We start from the raw sequence: 15,235 nt of genomic DNA, 5'->3' as shown, positions 1-15,235 counted from the left end.
TTTATTAATATTATTATTTTTTTGTTTCAAATTTTCATCATTTTTAAATATCTGTTCGTCTTCAACATTTCGATTATTTCACTAGATGTGGTTATCCCATTTTTGTTATAAAGTCTATTAAACTTGGTCGTTCTTAAATATTGGTTTGGATTCGTTTTTTTTGTTTTGCTTCAAAAAAAAAATCATTTTCCTTAGTGTATATATGTTGTTTTTTTGCTATTGGGATTTTCTTTTTCTCATTTAAATTTGAACCGCATATGTATAACATATGCGCGTGAAAAAATGGCGCATTTTATGTTTTGTTTACGCTTGTGTGCTGAATGAAGGGAGAAAGCGATGATGATTTTTTTTTTTTTTTTTTTTTTTTTTTTTTTTGAATGAAATATGTATGCAGGCTCAGTTGGGCTGTATTTTCTTCTTTAATTTCGTTTAAATTTTAAAAAAATCCTTTCTTCATATTGGATGAAAAAATGTCATTCTTTGATTTCATTTGTGTGTGTGTGTGTCGATAATTTTTGGTCAGCGCACAGATTTTTTTTTTTTCGTTTTGTTGTTGAGAAGATTACATAGAGGTCTTTTTTTGACAAGATTACATTGAAGAGAAAGAAAAACAGCCCAACAGCAACAGTCAAAATCAAAAAAAAAAAAATAATAATAATCGCGAAACCAATTTTTGGGCTTATTTAAATACATTTAGTATCCGATTGTTTGTTTTGTTTTTCTGGTTAAACTGAAAATTGGTTTCCATTTGGCAGAAAGAGGTAATGGAAATTCTCTTCACGGTTTCACTTATTTTACATAACTTTTATCATCCAGAAATACTAACGATCACAGTAATCGAGGTGCGTGTAATAAAAAATATAATATTATTATTATTTTTGTGTGTATGGGGTTGTGTGTGTGGTTTGTTTGCTCGGCTGAATAGAATCATTGGATTTTTTCTGTTTAGTTTCTGCTTTTATTTTACTAAATGATAAACACACAATCTACGATGGACATTACGTTTCAGTACCGTTTGTTTTCAAATATATTTGGGGAGGGGGAGGGGATTACATAGAGGAGGCGGATGCATTCATACGCTAACATCGGATTTGTTTTTTAATTTCCCGGTCTGTGTATTTGCTGGCCCATTCAATCGATTACTGCGATCAATGGCTTTTTGACTCATTCATTTTTATTCATTTCTCTCAGATCGGTCGAATGTTCCTTCGTAAACAATTTTTCATTCTTCATTTTACTCTGGACCTTATTTTCATTAATCGAACTAAACAAAAAAAAAAACAATTCTCGTAATTATTCAACACAACACGGTAGATTTTGTGGTCTTGTTTTATAAAATAATGTTTGTTGCAAATGACAGCGGTTATTAAATTTTTTTTTTTTTTTTTGTTTCTTGTTTGTTTTGGATTTATCTATCAATTTGTTGTTGTTTTCACTCATATTTTGTTAAGTATTCATAAATAAATTTATTACTAGCATTCCTATTTGACTTTAGATTGCTGGTTGTTGTTTTCTTTTGTTTGAAAATTTTCTTTCTTCTTCTTCTTCTTTGTTTTAGTTTGACTTTCTGGTTTTTTTACTTTATCTTTGTTATCATATAAAATATAATATTGTTTTTTTTTTTGCAATTTTTTCTTTCATTTTTTTCATTTTCATCTTTTTTTTAAATATATATCATTATATAGTAGGTATATAAATTATAGTTAATGTGTGTATGTGTAATTTTTCTTTCTTTCTCTTTTCATCCATCATTCTTGCCCTTCCATTCTTTATTTTCTAAATCTTTTTTTTTCATCTTACTTCCACTGTCTGTCTCACTGTGTGGGTCTTTCTATTCTTCACTCGCATTCTTATTTTCAACTTATCAATTTATTTATAATAAATGTGTGTGGGGGGTGTGGGGGTGTGTGTATGGTTTTCTTTTTGTTTGTTTGTTTTTTGATGCATGCGAAACGACGGAAATTGCACAATTCACACACACAAGTGTTCACACCAAATTGTATTCCTTAAGATTCGATTGTAAAATTGTGTCCTTAACCGCAGCAAAAACAAATCGAATATTTTCTGTATCTGTTTGATGTAAAAGAAAACGAGAAAAAGAATTAAAATGGATTAGTAAATGAGATACAACATTTTTAACATTTCAATTTATTCCTATTTCAATTAAGTAAATAAATTCCACTTGAAAAGAAGAGAATTGCACATATTTTTCCGTATATTTCAACTTCGTGAAGTGAGATTAGAAAATTTAAAAGACCTTTTATAGCGAATTTTTTTTTTTGTGAAAAATAAAAAAAATGTACAATTTCAATTCAGGTCAAGTTTCTTCGAAAAATTAAGAAAAAAAAGAGCTTAAATTTGTGGAAAAATGGTGTGTTTATTGACAATAAATTAAAATTCATATTTAAAATGCTTTTGAAAATTGGAATATGACAACCCCGACACTATATTTTAAAGACGATTACAGCTTCATTTTTTTCATCCATTTTAAACAATAATTGGAAATTGGACACATTTTTTTCTTTTATAATTTTCTCAAATTTTTCGATGTGGAGATGTCACAACTAGTTAAATTAGTATTGACTGGATTATTTTATCAAGAGAACCAAAAACAATTGTCTAAATAGATCAAATATTTGATAAGTAATAAAGATTTTAGTAATTTCATCAATGGGAAAAAAATTGATAATCCCATGATGTGCATTCGCAAAACTAGGCCAAATTGAATTCTTTGAGTGCCGATTGCATGATTGTGTCTTTCACCGCACAAAATACTAATTTAATATTTTCCGTATCTAGTGGCGAAAAAAAACGAATCACAAAATATGATGTTAAAGTCCCCGAGGTTGAATTGGAGCCAGTACATTCCAATGCAGTTTGAGTCAACAAAATAAAAAAAAATAAAATAATTTAACGGTTATTAAAAAAATGAATATAGTTTCAATTAAATTGTTCGACTTAAAATGAATAAACAACATTTTAAGAAGATTCAGATAAATAACAATTCAATGGCCATCTAGCGATACGTTAAGCGTGTTCATTTGTAATTTACTGTTGATACTTCGAAATAAGTTCTACTCATTAAAATGTATACCGCAATGGATTTTTGTCAACAACAAAAAGAAAAAAAGTGGGTGGGCGTTCTACAAGCGTATGTGGATTTCAATCAATTTCAAAAGCATTCGAATACATGAATAAAGATGCGAATATAATTCGCAATAGGTTCCGTTGATTTAATGAAACACTTACCTGTTGCACATGTAAAATGGGAATAAATAATTTTTTCTGAATCGGGATTTAAGTCTACAAACATACGCAAGATGAACTCTCTAGCTGTTATTGCATCTCTTTGTGGACCTGTTTTTTTTATATGGTGAAAGACGGAAAAGAAAAGATGTGGAAGCATAATGGTATTGTGAAATTGCACTAAAGGAATATAATTAAATAAATGTGTGCTATTTAGCGATAAATAATCTACTTGGCGTTGAATACAATCTAGCGAATATATTCCAAGAGTAATGCTACACGATTCAATGGGAAATGCATAAAATGTGAATAATTTCAATGCGCTCATAATTTGGGCAGGTTACGCGGAGCTGAACAGCAAACGGGGAATGAAGAGCAACAAATGGATGTTTAGCACATTGATAAAACGGAATTTTGTTTTGTTTTGTGAAAAAGAGAAAAAAAATTCTTTCATTTCGGATACACCTGTAGCAGTAGTGAAATGTGAATAACATGAACGATCTGGATCCGGATTGCACGCCATGTACAATTTCAAAACGAACTCTTTAGCCGGTTTATCTTCCTGCTTTGGCCCTGTGTGGTTTTATATTTAAATGATATTTCAGTATATTTTTTTTTGTATCATCTATATTTACGTAGCCGGTGTCTCAAAAAATTGTTATTTACACAAGATTATATTTTTCTAAAGTAATTTAAGTATTAAAAAAAATCGTTAATTAACTGCAGCCTTTGAGCGTTGAGCTCATCGCAAAATACATAGGCAAACACAGACAATTCACGTTCAGCGATGATTAATGATCGGTTTAGCCATCACATGCAAATTCAATGAAAGAGCATGCAGAGCTATTGAGTCACCATATCATTTAGCTGTCGTGTCATATGTCGCGTATACATTTTTTCTCTCTCTCTCTTGACTTATCGAATCAACTTCTGCAACGGATGTCAATTTTACATGAAACAATGAGAGATTTTTTTACAGGATTTAACAATGGACAATATCGTTTGGAAATGATTCGCTCATTATCGCTTCTTTTCGTTTTGCTCGGCACAGAGAGAAAGAATAGAGGTTGACACAGAGAATAGAGAAATATTCTATTTAAAAATACACTCCGTTGTATACGTTCAACAATAACTGTCCCAAGTGCCGAGAATTAACGGCTTCATTACATCACAAGATTAAAATCAAGAGCAATAATATAGAATTACTTACCATCATACTCTGGAAAATAGTCTACCAAATGTGAATACATAATTTTTTCCTCTAAGAGATCTTTTTTATTCAAAAAAAGAATGACTGATGAATGTTGGAACCACGGATACGTAATAATAGTTTTAAATAAAGCTTTTGATTCTTCCATTCGATTCTGCGAGAAAGAAAAAATTGTGAGAGAAAAAAAAAGAAGTGTGAAATAATTTGATGCATATCGTTAGCCATCACAAATATCAAATGTCATACCTCGTTCTCTGACTCAAACAAAATTTGATCATATTCGGAAAGTGCAACCAAGAATATAATTGATGTTACATTCTCGAAACAATGAATCCATTTTCTTCTTTCGGATCTCTGTCCGCCGACGTCTACCATTCTGTTGTTGGGCATTTTTTTGTTTTTTTTTTTGAAATAAAAAGAAAATATTCGATTGAGCATATGTTTTTTGTTTTTTGTTCTTATCGAAATTCAACGAAATCTTTGGATGACTAAAATAATTTACTATGATAAAATGTACAAATTCATGCAATAAGCGTTCACTTGCGATTTGTGTCAATGGGCGAAATGTGTTATTATGGGTGTTAAGCATGCAACAAATATATCTAAACTAGCAACAACATCAGAAACCTACATTGATGTTGAAAAAAAACATCACATTTCAAAAATGAATCAAATACCTCGGTTGCGATAAAAAAAATAATCTCTAGCGATTTTACATGTGAATTTTTCTTTGCGGCGACGGTGTCATTTGAAAAACAAACAAAAACATTTATTTGAACGAAAAAAAAAGAAAACGAAATTTGAATGTGAGACAAACTAAAATATTCGGAATGTGGGTTCCAAATCGGGACCAACCATATATACCTAAAAACGATTCCATCCAAATCAAATGGATATTCCAGAATGCCGGTAGTCGGAGCACGAGCACGCAAAATGTCTTGCTCAGTTGGCAAATATTCAGGTGCTTCGATTCTTGCCAAATCAGATAAATAACTTTTGTTTTCATTTTCCGACACACATACCAAACATAATATACCATTTGTTATCGAAAGTTTTTTTTTTCGTTTCACAGTCGATCACAGTCGGCAAGTTTGTGTACAAAATAATCAAAACAGAAGAAAAAAACAATTAGCATGCAAAAAAAACCAATACCAAGAACACATAGATGTATGGCGGAGAATGAGAATAACCGGACGCTTGTCTCACGTCATGGCACATACGGCCATAAGTGTGAGCAGGAGGTGGGAATTCTCTGAGTCACTCTCTTTCTCGGCGACACATATGTATTAAAACATATATAGAAAAGTATAAATAAAACACACATCGAGAAAGAATTCTTTGATCACGAGAACTGTCATGCAAAATTAAAACCCAAAACCATTGACGGCCGTTCATATGTGCTGGAAATCAAGTGCAACGATTTTTTCCATAGAAAAATTGAAATATAATTTTTGATTTTTGGTTAACCAATTTAACGGTGCAACACATCAATAATAACGGAGCCACACTAGGCTGCTCGCCTCTAAAGCAAATCGCAAATGTATAGTTATTAGTAAAGAAAAACAAAACAAAAAATATTTGAAAATTATATTATTTTGATATGAGAAAACGGTGAGCTTTTCTTAACCCATTCACATTGGCATGCAGTAATTTTTTGTCATATATGTATAAAAAAAAGTTCAAGAAAAATTTGTGAAAAGTTGTTAGAAACAGATAGAGTGAGTGTAAAATTAAACGTTTATATATGTGAAGAGAGTAGAGAAGAGAAAAAACGTAAAAAAGTGATATTGACTCTGTACCTAAACCGAATTTCCTCTAAATCGAAAGGGTATTCAATAATGCCCGTTGTCGGTACACGAACTCTTAAAATATCTTGTTCAGTTGGTAAATAATTTTGCGCAGCCACACGATCGATTTCCATAAGATAACTGAAGAGTGAAATAAATGTCGGTTAATATTCATTTTAAATTTATTTTGATTGTTGAATGTAGAGCATAAATTGTTCAAAAATCAATTTGTGTGTATGCTTTTTAATCGAAAATCTATAAATGTTTTGATCTCGATGTTGATCAGTGTGCTTTCATTGATGCATTCATTGAAAATGCGTTTGCGATGAAATTGTTGCGGTTTGTGATCAAATTCCAATCGATGTTGTTGATGGTGGTTGTCGTCGTTTGCACAATCGGAACTTTCAGAGAAAAAAAAACGTATATGAACGAACAAACTTACTATTTGGCTGAATCCGTTAGCTGGTATTCTCGTCGTCTATCGTAGCACTCTTGAATGCCAGCATCAGCCCATAAATCTTTGATAGCTTGCACATACGGCGGTTCAAATGAGGTTACTGTTTCAAAATCTACACTTCTGACCAACTCAGCGTTCTCCTGCAACATAAATGAAAAACAATCACAATGACAATGAACGGTAACATTCGGACGATTTCGCAAAATTTATTCACACTTACCGAATTATTTGGTGAACTATATTGAATTTTGAGTATGTCCATGGCACGAATCATGGACTGCATTGCCATAAATATGTTCTGGAATACCAGCTTAATAAAGCCACGTTTATCTTCATCGGAATAACCACTGCCGTGGATAATTCGCATCTGCTTGATAAATGTCGATTTGCCCGATTCACCAGTACCTGTAGTGAGCATCACACAAATGCAGAGCAAAGAAGAAAAATGAAACGAAAAGCGAAAAAAAAATCAAATTAAATGATCAAACAATGGAAAAATCCAAAAAAAAAACTTGGGTAAAATGAAACTTATAAAATGCCGCAACAATAATGTTTGAAAATAAACAATGCATAATTGGTGTGACAAGGGCAGTGAACTGACATGGAAAAATGCAAAAACCCAACATCAACAAACGACACATTGTTGAAAAATATTCGAATAATGTCGAAAGAATTTCCGTAAACAAATAACAAAAATACTGTTGATGACATTGGGGCGGCGACCACATTGTGGTGTGATAAACGCTTAAATATACATTATTGTTTTGGATTCATTTCACTTATTATATCGCACACGAAATAAACTTTATTCACGATTTATTCGGCTCTAAGACCAAAGTATCAACACCAATGTTGATAAATGTTCGGGCATCAAAGTGTTTGCATGTGTGTGTATGTGTGTGATGAGTAAGCAATGTGGTGGGAACTAGAAAAGTTTGCACAGTAAATTATTCTCATCTCATTTTCGATGAACGCAGTAGCGAGAGCCAAAAAAAAAAAACAAATTATGAATGTATGATAATAATAATTAAAATGTTGTCGCCAAGTCGCCACCGCACACAGACACAATCTGATGATGGTGTGATAAAATTCATACATATAAAATCCAAATTTGATTGACGGAATAGAAATTAGCATTCCTTTCTCTTTTTTTTTCGGCATTTAAACGTGTGTGATGTACCGTATTTTGGGCGAAAAGTGTCAATCAAAATCGGTTCATCGCTATTGACACGGAAATAAAAATTTGGGAAATGAACGAATTATTTCAGGTGGAAAGAAACAAATCTACAGAAAATCAAATTACATGAAAAAACCATGGAAATGGAACGATAGCGCATCAACAATAACCACATTTTTGAAAAGATCGTATAGATTGAAGCACATCGAAATCAATCGTCAGTTTTGCAAATTACATTTCGACAAATGCAATGAGTGTGCAACGGTAGAACACATGCACTTACAAAGGTACATGGCATTTCTTTTCATAATCAAAAGACGACACATCATTGAAGGTGCTTGTGTGTGTGTGTGTGTGTGTGCGCTCTCATTCAATGCGTTCAGTGATGAAATCTTCATGCTTATCAAGGCAACTGAACTAATTCAAAATGTTTGGGTTTTGTTGGCGTATACAGTGTCATAAAGTATGCACACAGTTCGTTTTTAATTTTTCGAGAACAGTAGCTGCGGTAGCAGCACAAAAAAGCCGTATTCAGTGAGATGAGATATGAAATCAATGTAATTTTCTCTGATAAACGTCATTCACCGGGAATGTTAAGATCATGCGCACTAAAATTGCGTTCATTTGTATTTGTGTGTATATACATACGGAATATAGTGGCGTGCACACAAGCGTTCCATCTAATTCGTTCGCTTAAATTTTCGAAGACCTCGCCAAAACATGTATATATATATATATTATATAGAAAAATTGCGGTGTTTAGGGAAACATTTACAAATGGATATGGAATGAATCGCATCACAAAATGCTTCTTTTCTCTCTCGCTCTCTCTCTCACTGAGAGAGTGTGTGTGTGTGTGTGTATCGGTTAACAAAATTTTCGATTTAAAAATGCATCAAACCAGAGATACTACTTACTTTTTACCAAATTCAATTTATATTTGATAAAATGCCACCGCATATGATATGGGAGTCGTATCGATAGCTAACTGCACTTAAACATATACAGTCAACAAACTGAATCAATAGTTCAAAATTTATGAATTTGATCCAAAATAAAAAAAAATTCGGCCTGAAAAAAATGCGATTGATACGAATCGAGAGAGAAATAAAAGGACACACGATGAACCGCAATGCAAGATTAACAATTGAATGAACAATTTCCCATAGGAATACATATCCAGATCTATTATATTTGTCTATCACAATTTATTTTCAATCTATTTCAATCTTCCTCTCTCGTTCTCTCTATCTTCCTCTATCAAAAGGAACATTTCTCAAACGAATCGTTCCAATCGTCAAACTGCGTGTGTCTTTCCCCTCCCTCTGTCTCCCTATAATTTCTCTCACGCGCATTATACATATGATCACAATACGCATTTATGGATGCGAATGAAATGTCCTGTGTTTATGTGTTTGTTCATTCATTCACAACTTTTCTCAGTCAATGCAATGCGTCATTCAATGGATGATGTTATGCCGAAACCAGGCACATACACACACTTACACAAGCAAGAACCACGAAAACGCACATAGTGATTCACATTTGTTCGCCCATTCATTGCTGTTACATTCTCGTATTGTATTTTTTCTTGCTCCTTCATTTGAGTGATTTTCCAAGGAAAAGAAAATCTCTTTAAGGCTTTTCTCATATACTCGCATCGAGGAATTTGAATTTTCTTTTCTCTTCAACATCTCTTCTCCTGAATGTTTTATTTTGATAACTGCAATGCACGCCTATATTGAATGAAAATCCAACAGCAGCTAGAAGTTTAATGGAGAGTAAGCGAGCGTTGGCGCGAGAGAGAGAGAGAGAGAGAGAGAAAACTGTTTTGTTTATATCATCGCTGTTTCTAAATATTTATTTACTTTGCTATCGTGCAAGTCAATGCATTGCTACATACATTAAATCGATACATAACGAATGGCTACCGCACCGAGAAATATGTAATATTTAAAAATAAAATTTCTATTAAATCAATGGCGCCATTGAGCAACAGAAAAATACGTATATCGTGAGAGAGATAGAGAGAAAACGAAGAAATATGATTTGTAGAAAAATTCCGTTAGACTATGTTTACAACCGGAATTTCTCCGAATTGAATTTTCATTGCGAAAAAAGTCAAACTCGTAGAGTTCAGGTGAAAAACGTGAAAGTGTGGGCTATGTGAGGTAATAATATTGGAATTTTAGACGGAAACGAATTTTCAGTCAGTTAGATTTTTATTGTTTATTTTTAAGGCCCAAATCGTGGCAAAATTCTTAACCGGAGACCGTAAATAAAAATAAAAACAATCGGACAGACAAAAAAAATAAAAGAACCGACACAGAAAGAAAAAAACAGAAGATGCGAAAAATGTATTATCGAAAAAAAGAAAATAACACGACTTACCGAGCAATAATAATTTGAGTTCACGCCGAGCATCACGTTTGTCGCGTCTCAGCTGTCGCTCGATTTCCTGATTGATTCGCTTTTGCTCTTTGGCTTCCTCAGACAGGCAGCACTCCATTATTTTGATTGGGATGTAAAATTACAAACAAGACTTGTTAATTAGATGTGATTTATGTTTCTAACGACGTTTTCCTACGCATCGATTCGTCCAAGAACAACGATGATGTGATTTCTATCTGTAAAAAAAACCAAGTAAAATAACATAACGATTATTAATTTGAAGAGAAAATAATGAGACGCATGGAAGCATTTTACAGCCACGAAAATAATCATTAGCTAATTATTTTCATGTGATTGCACACGCATACAAATTACATTTAGTTAATATGTTTATTGTTTGATTGGTTTGTTGTGTCACTTATGTGTCCATTTTTCGGTCGTTGAGGATTAGAACAAATGAATCCCGTTAAAATCAACAACCACAATTTCATCAAATTTGCGAAAACGATCTTTGATATACTTATTGCCATCACGATGGTATAAATATTACTTTAGCTACAGTTTTTTTGGATTTTTCTTCCAATACCATGGACGAAGACGAGGACGACGACTATGATTATAAATAAGAAGAAGAAACGCCAAATCGGAAGTGAACAAATGAAGGTTATATATTACAAAATTAGTTATGCCACCGCCGCCGCCGCCGTCGTCGTCGTCGTCGTCGTCGTTATCGTTGTTGTCGCCACAGTATCGATGTGCAACAATAGAGCGAGATAGCAATAGAGAGACCCATCGAAGTAAACGAATTACACGTGCTCATTATTTTGTCATTGAATTTCATTAACTAGATTCCATGTGCCATAATTGGATTATTGACCAAATGCAAAAATATTAAGATAATGGTATCAAGTTTAAAACTGAAGCTATAGAAAATTAGCGGAATCGAAAGTTTTGCACACGAATACACGTGCTTTAGCTGCACGCATTTTCATCGGCATCGATCGGCCCGACCGTTCGTCTTCTCTTCTCATGTCATTCAAGACAATTAACAACAACGACACAAATGTCGTCCGAACATTTCATCGTGAGAGATGAGATTTTTCTACTCCGATTTGCTTGTGCTTTTTACCACAGTTTCCCGATTCGATAAAAGTCGTGGTTTCAAAGATGTGGTTTTTTTTTCAATTGCTATCTTTTTATCTTTTAAGAATTTTTTTTATTTCAAAATCATAACCGAAAAATTTGAGCCGAGATAAAAAAAATCCATTCGTTCGCACAAAAAAAACATTGAACCGGCATTTTATCCGGTGTCACCATTTGATAATTTGAACTTTAGCAATTATTCTTCAACATTTTTCGGCATGTCGTTAACATTTGGCAAACGAAAACAACTTTTTCGATCAAAAATCGAATAATTATCAAAAATAATTGTGTTTGAAACATTCCAAAACGTGATAAGTGTCAAGGTACAAATTCCTTGGAAAAGTCTTTCTAAATGCGAATGAATTACGATAGATCACATTGTGTTTTCCTATCTTGTATTTATCGAACATGTGTTTTCCTATTTTGATCATTCACGTCGGACCAATGGGAATTTTAACAATTCCAAATGTTCCAAAAAAACATTCATCGATTGCTTCAATTGTAGTAGCTCGATATAAAATTCCCATTCAATGAATTTAATTCGAAACCGGCATTGTATATTCGGATGAAAATATTCTCTTCTCAATGATTCACCATTTCATTCAGCCAAAACGATAGCAAATTTGGATAATCAACAGTTGAAATTTTATCAAGAAACCATTGGGTTCCATTAAAAAATAAACTCTTTTATGATTAAAATGGAATTGCCCGCAAAGTGTACAAATCTCAAACAGCGAAAGTAAAATACTTTACCCGACTTGAAATATTTAAATGTGGGGTAGGGGCTGATGCAGGTGGATTGTGCAAATAAGATGAATATTCATCAAAGTTTTACGTTAGAAAAGAATGAACAATGCAACACCCTTTTCTTAGAAGGGTTCATTGGCTTCACAATCGAATGAATATTTTTCTTTAAATGTTGAACTTGAAAAGGATATACGGAATTTAAATTGATTTTAAACACTTTAAATTGTTGCATTACGGATTTTGATGTATACATTCTTGGAATGAAAAACAAATCTGCGCCATTTGGAGCATACTAACAATACCAGTATTCGACTGGGGCGAACTATCTGATAGATATGTTGAGAATACATAAAACATTTGCACATACGATGATATACTTGTTATGGTATACGATATTATATGTTGGTTCAATATACGATGTATTTGTCACGTTTTCAACTATTTGAAGTGTATTTTCTTTGGTTAAAGAGTACTTCCAATACATCTGATTGAAGAAGAAAAAAAAACATGAACTAGAATCGTTTTTCAAACACAATTACTCTTTTCTGTTCACTTAGTAATCCATATCTCAATTTTTAATCCAATAATATCTGTGCACTTCATACGTGGTTTTGTTTCTATCAACAGAGCGCTGTGAACAATGATCGTTGTGGTTTTGTATATGAAATAAATCGGTATCACTCGTTTGAATTGAACAATAAAGCGGTCACTGTGGAAAAAATGCAAACAAACCAAAGAAAAACAAACGAACCACCTGAAAATCACCACTGAACAAACCAATCGGAATGTGATGTATGTGAAATGGTTGGAAAATACGGGGTATTGGTTGTTGTTTGAACAAAATTTTGAATAAATATGACCGCTGTCGAAAGAGGGTTTCTGCTTTTTATACCTCCAAGCACATACAAGCACACAATTTGGCCAACAATTTCGTTAGACATTTCTTAGTCTCAGTTCGCGGTCACACTAATTGAATTTATTTTGAAAAACAAAAAAAAATGCGTTGTCGCTTCTTTCACAACAATCGACAGCATTTTTGACCAAATGTGTCCGTGATAATTGTGACAGAGGGAGATAGAGAGAGAGAGAGAGCGGATACGCTTTCGATGAGTGTGTGTAAGTGTGTTTTCTCTGTAATAAAACATTTTCCGCGGAAACGATTTTCAAATGGACATTGAAAATATTGACGAGTACATGATCCCAATTTCGTTCAATTCAGTTGATGAAAACGGAAAGCGAAACGAAAAAAAAAAGAATGGAAAAAACATTCGCCCCACAACAAACTAATGACTTGGTTTTGTTAAATACATTTTTTGCATTTTGGTGCCCCGTGTTAACACTTCTCGTTTAATTTTTTTTTTTGTTTTTGATTTACGATTTTTTTTTTCGGTTTGACACTTTGTGTGTGTGGTTACTTTTTTTTATTTTCGCGAAAAAACAAAAAGGGAAACAAAAACGAAACGAAACGAAAAGCACAATTTAGTATGCGTTTTATATTTTTGGAAATTCTTTTTTATAATTTGAGAACAAAAAAACTAAATGCTATTTTTTTCCAACTCGAATTTATGTGATAAAGCCGCCTTCAATATGGCGGATTCGAACTGTAACATTCTATGGAAATCCGAGCGAGTCTACCGATGTCATTTTTTTACTTTGTTCATTTGAATATATATGTGTGTACGCCTGTATGTGTGTGTGGTTGTGTGTGAGTGCGTGAGAGTGTTTGCGCGACCACTTTGTATCTGTGTGCGCTACTGTATGTAGCTTACTTTCCATCTTTTAGCCGTGAATATGGAATTATTTGGCCCGCTGCATACATTTGTATTTGTGCATAGTCGATAGTGTACGATACAATTGAAAGCACACAAGAGAGACAGAGACAGGACGAAAAAATGCCGTACTCAAAACGGTACACACAAATGTATATTTAACTTAGAACACGAACATTGATTGCAAATGACAGAAAGAGACAAAAGGTACTAAAAACACCAATCATATTAAGTACATGTGACAATATGAGAACGTTCTTACTGAGCCGACCACCGAATTTTAGTAATCGAACCTTTTTATTTCATTTGTTGCCTTACGCTTGCCTTTCGTATCGCTTGAATGAGATTTTTCCAAATTTGGACATGCTTGGCTTGCTGAACAGAAAAATCATAGTATTCCAGAGAATTTAATGCGATTGATAATTTTGATCAATGATAAACAGCAAAATGAAATGCGTTACTTATCAGAACATCTCAATCAAATCTTTTGAAAAAACATTCGAAAAACGCTTCACAAGAGTATTTTATTCACTCTCGAATCGTGGATCTTCTTTTTCAATCGAATTTGATTTTGTAATTATTTAAATTTATCGATGACAATTCAAACGATTCAATTAAAATAAATATCAATCGTGTGTACTTTGAATTTTGGAGTTTAGAACACATAACATTCAAAACAATTGAGTTGTTCGCAATTTTAGAACCGTACTTGTGTATGTGTGTGTATGAGTTTGTGTATTTGTATTTTGACAACTCTTTTTTGCTTGTATGTTTCTATGTGAATGGTGTATCGGTTGTCTTAAGTTCTCTTTTTTCGGGATTTGGATTTGTGTGAATGATGCAAGTGTCTGTGTGCATCGATTTGCTACATATTGTTCAGTTTGAAATATGGAATATGCGCGATACAATACGATTTTGATTACAATCGAACGAGAAGGAGAAAAATTCTCTAATTTGTTGTTTTCTCTTCCTCTTTTGACAAACGAAAAATACACACATATTTTTGAGGAAAATGTCATACTGATGATTTGAATGGATTAAAAAATATCGTATCTTTTGTAATCTAAAAGTATGCATGCATGATAAACGCAAATGTTCCACTTTAATGATACACACACCCTAAGAAGAAAAAGTGTCATCACATTTTGACATTGTATTATTTCAATAAGAACAAAAGTGTTCGATACAAGATTTTTCATCTGCTTACAAGTGTTTTTTTTTTTGGGCGAATCTGTGCACTGCTGTGCACCAATCCAGTCAACAAAACTTTTTCAACTGTTCAAGTTAAAAACAAACAAAAAAGCTTAG

At 32.8% G+C, this 15,235-nt stretch overlaps 1 protein-coding gene across 16 annotated transcripts; it reads right to left on the bottom strand.

Annotated features, from left to right (window-relative positions):
• Positions 1-343: 343 nt before the first annotated feature.
• On the bottom strand, positions 344-13,734 carry LOC116347168 (G protein alpha q subunit). 16 transcript variants are annotated; one of them, XM_031777678.1, is made up of 10 exons: positions 13,467-13,581; positions 10,269-10,504; positions 6,921-7,105; positions 6,686-6,840; positions 6,256-6,384; positions 5,321-5,449; positions 4,703-4,832; positions 4,457-4,610; positions 3,250-3,357; positions 344-2,070 (listed from the first exon to the last, which is right to left on the bottom strand). In XM_031777678.1, exons 2-10 carry the CDS (start codon positions 10,384-10,386, stop codon positions 1,988-1,990), a joined length of 1,191 nt encoding a protein of 396 aa, XP_031633538.1. In that variant the 5' UTR covers positions 10,387-10,504; positions 13,467-13,581; the 3' UTR covers positions 344-1,987. The 16 variants fall into 16 exon arrangements, with proteins under 16 accessions (XP_031633538.1, XP_031633534.1, XP_031633535.1 ...); XM_031777674.1 differs by lacking the exon at positions 5,321-5,449; XM_031777675.1 differs by lacking the exon at positions 6,256-6,384.
• Between the last annotated feature and the right edge of the window lie 1,501 nt (positions 13,735-15,235).

The sequence above is a fragment of the Contarinia nasturtii genome, unplaced genomic scaffold (genome assembly GCF_009176525.2).
Source record: "Contarinia nasturtii isolate CC-2019 unplaced genomic scaffold, AAFC_CNas_1.1 Cnas_scaffold_1699, whole genome shotgun sequence".
Lineage (NCBI taxonomy): Eukaryota > Metazoa > Arthropoda > Insecta > Diptera > Cecidomyiidae > Contarinia > Contarinia nasturtii.
The sequence above is the reverse complement of the archived record's forward strand: the minus strand, read 5'-3'. Positions and strand labels throughout refer to the sequence as shown.

Coding starts and splice junctions, on each gene's coding strand:
- LOC116347168 (XM_031777678.1), bottom strand. CDS start 10,386: ATGGAGTGCTGCCTGTCTGAGGAAGCCAAAGAGCAAAAGCGAATCAAT. Junction 6,841..6,920: donor ATAGTTCACCAAATAATTCG/GTAAGTGTGAAT, acceptor TTTATGTTGCAG/GAGAACGCTGAGTTGGTCAG. Junction 3,358..4,456: donor CTATTTTCCAGAGTATGATG/GTAAGTAATTCT, acceptor TAAAAAAAACAG/GTCCACAAAGAGATGCAATA.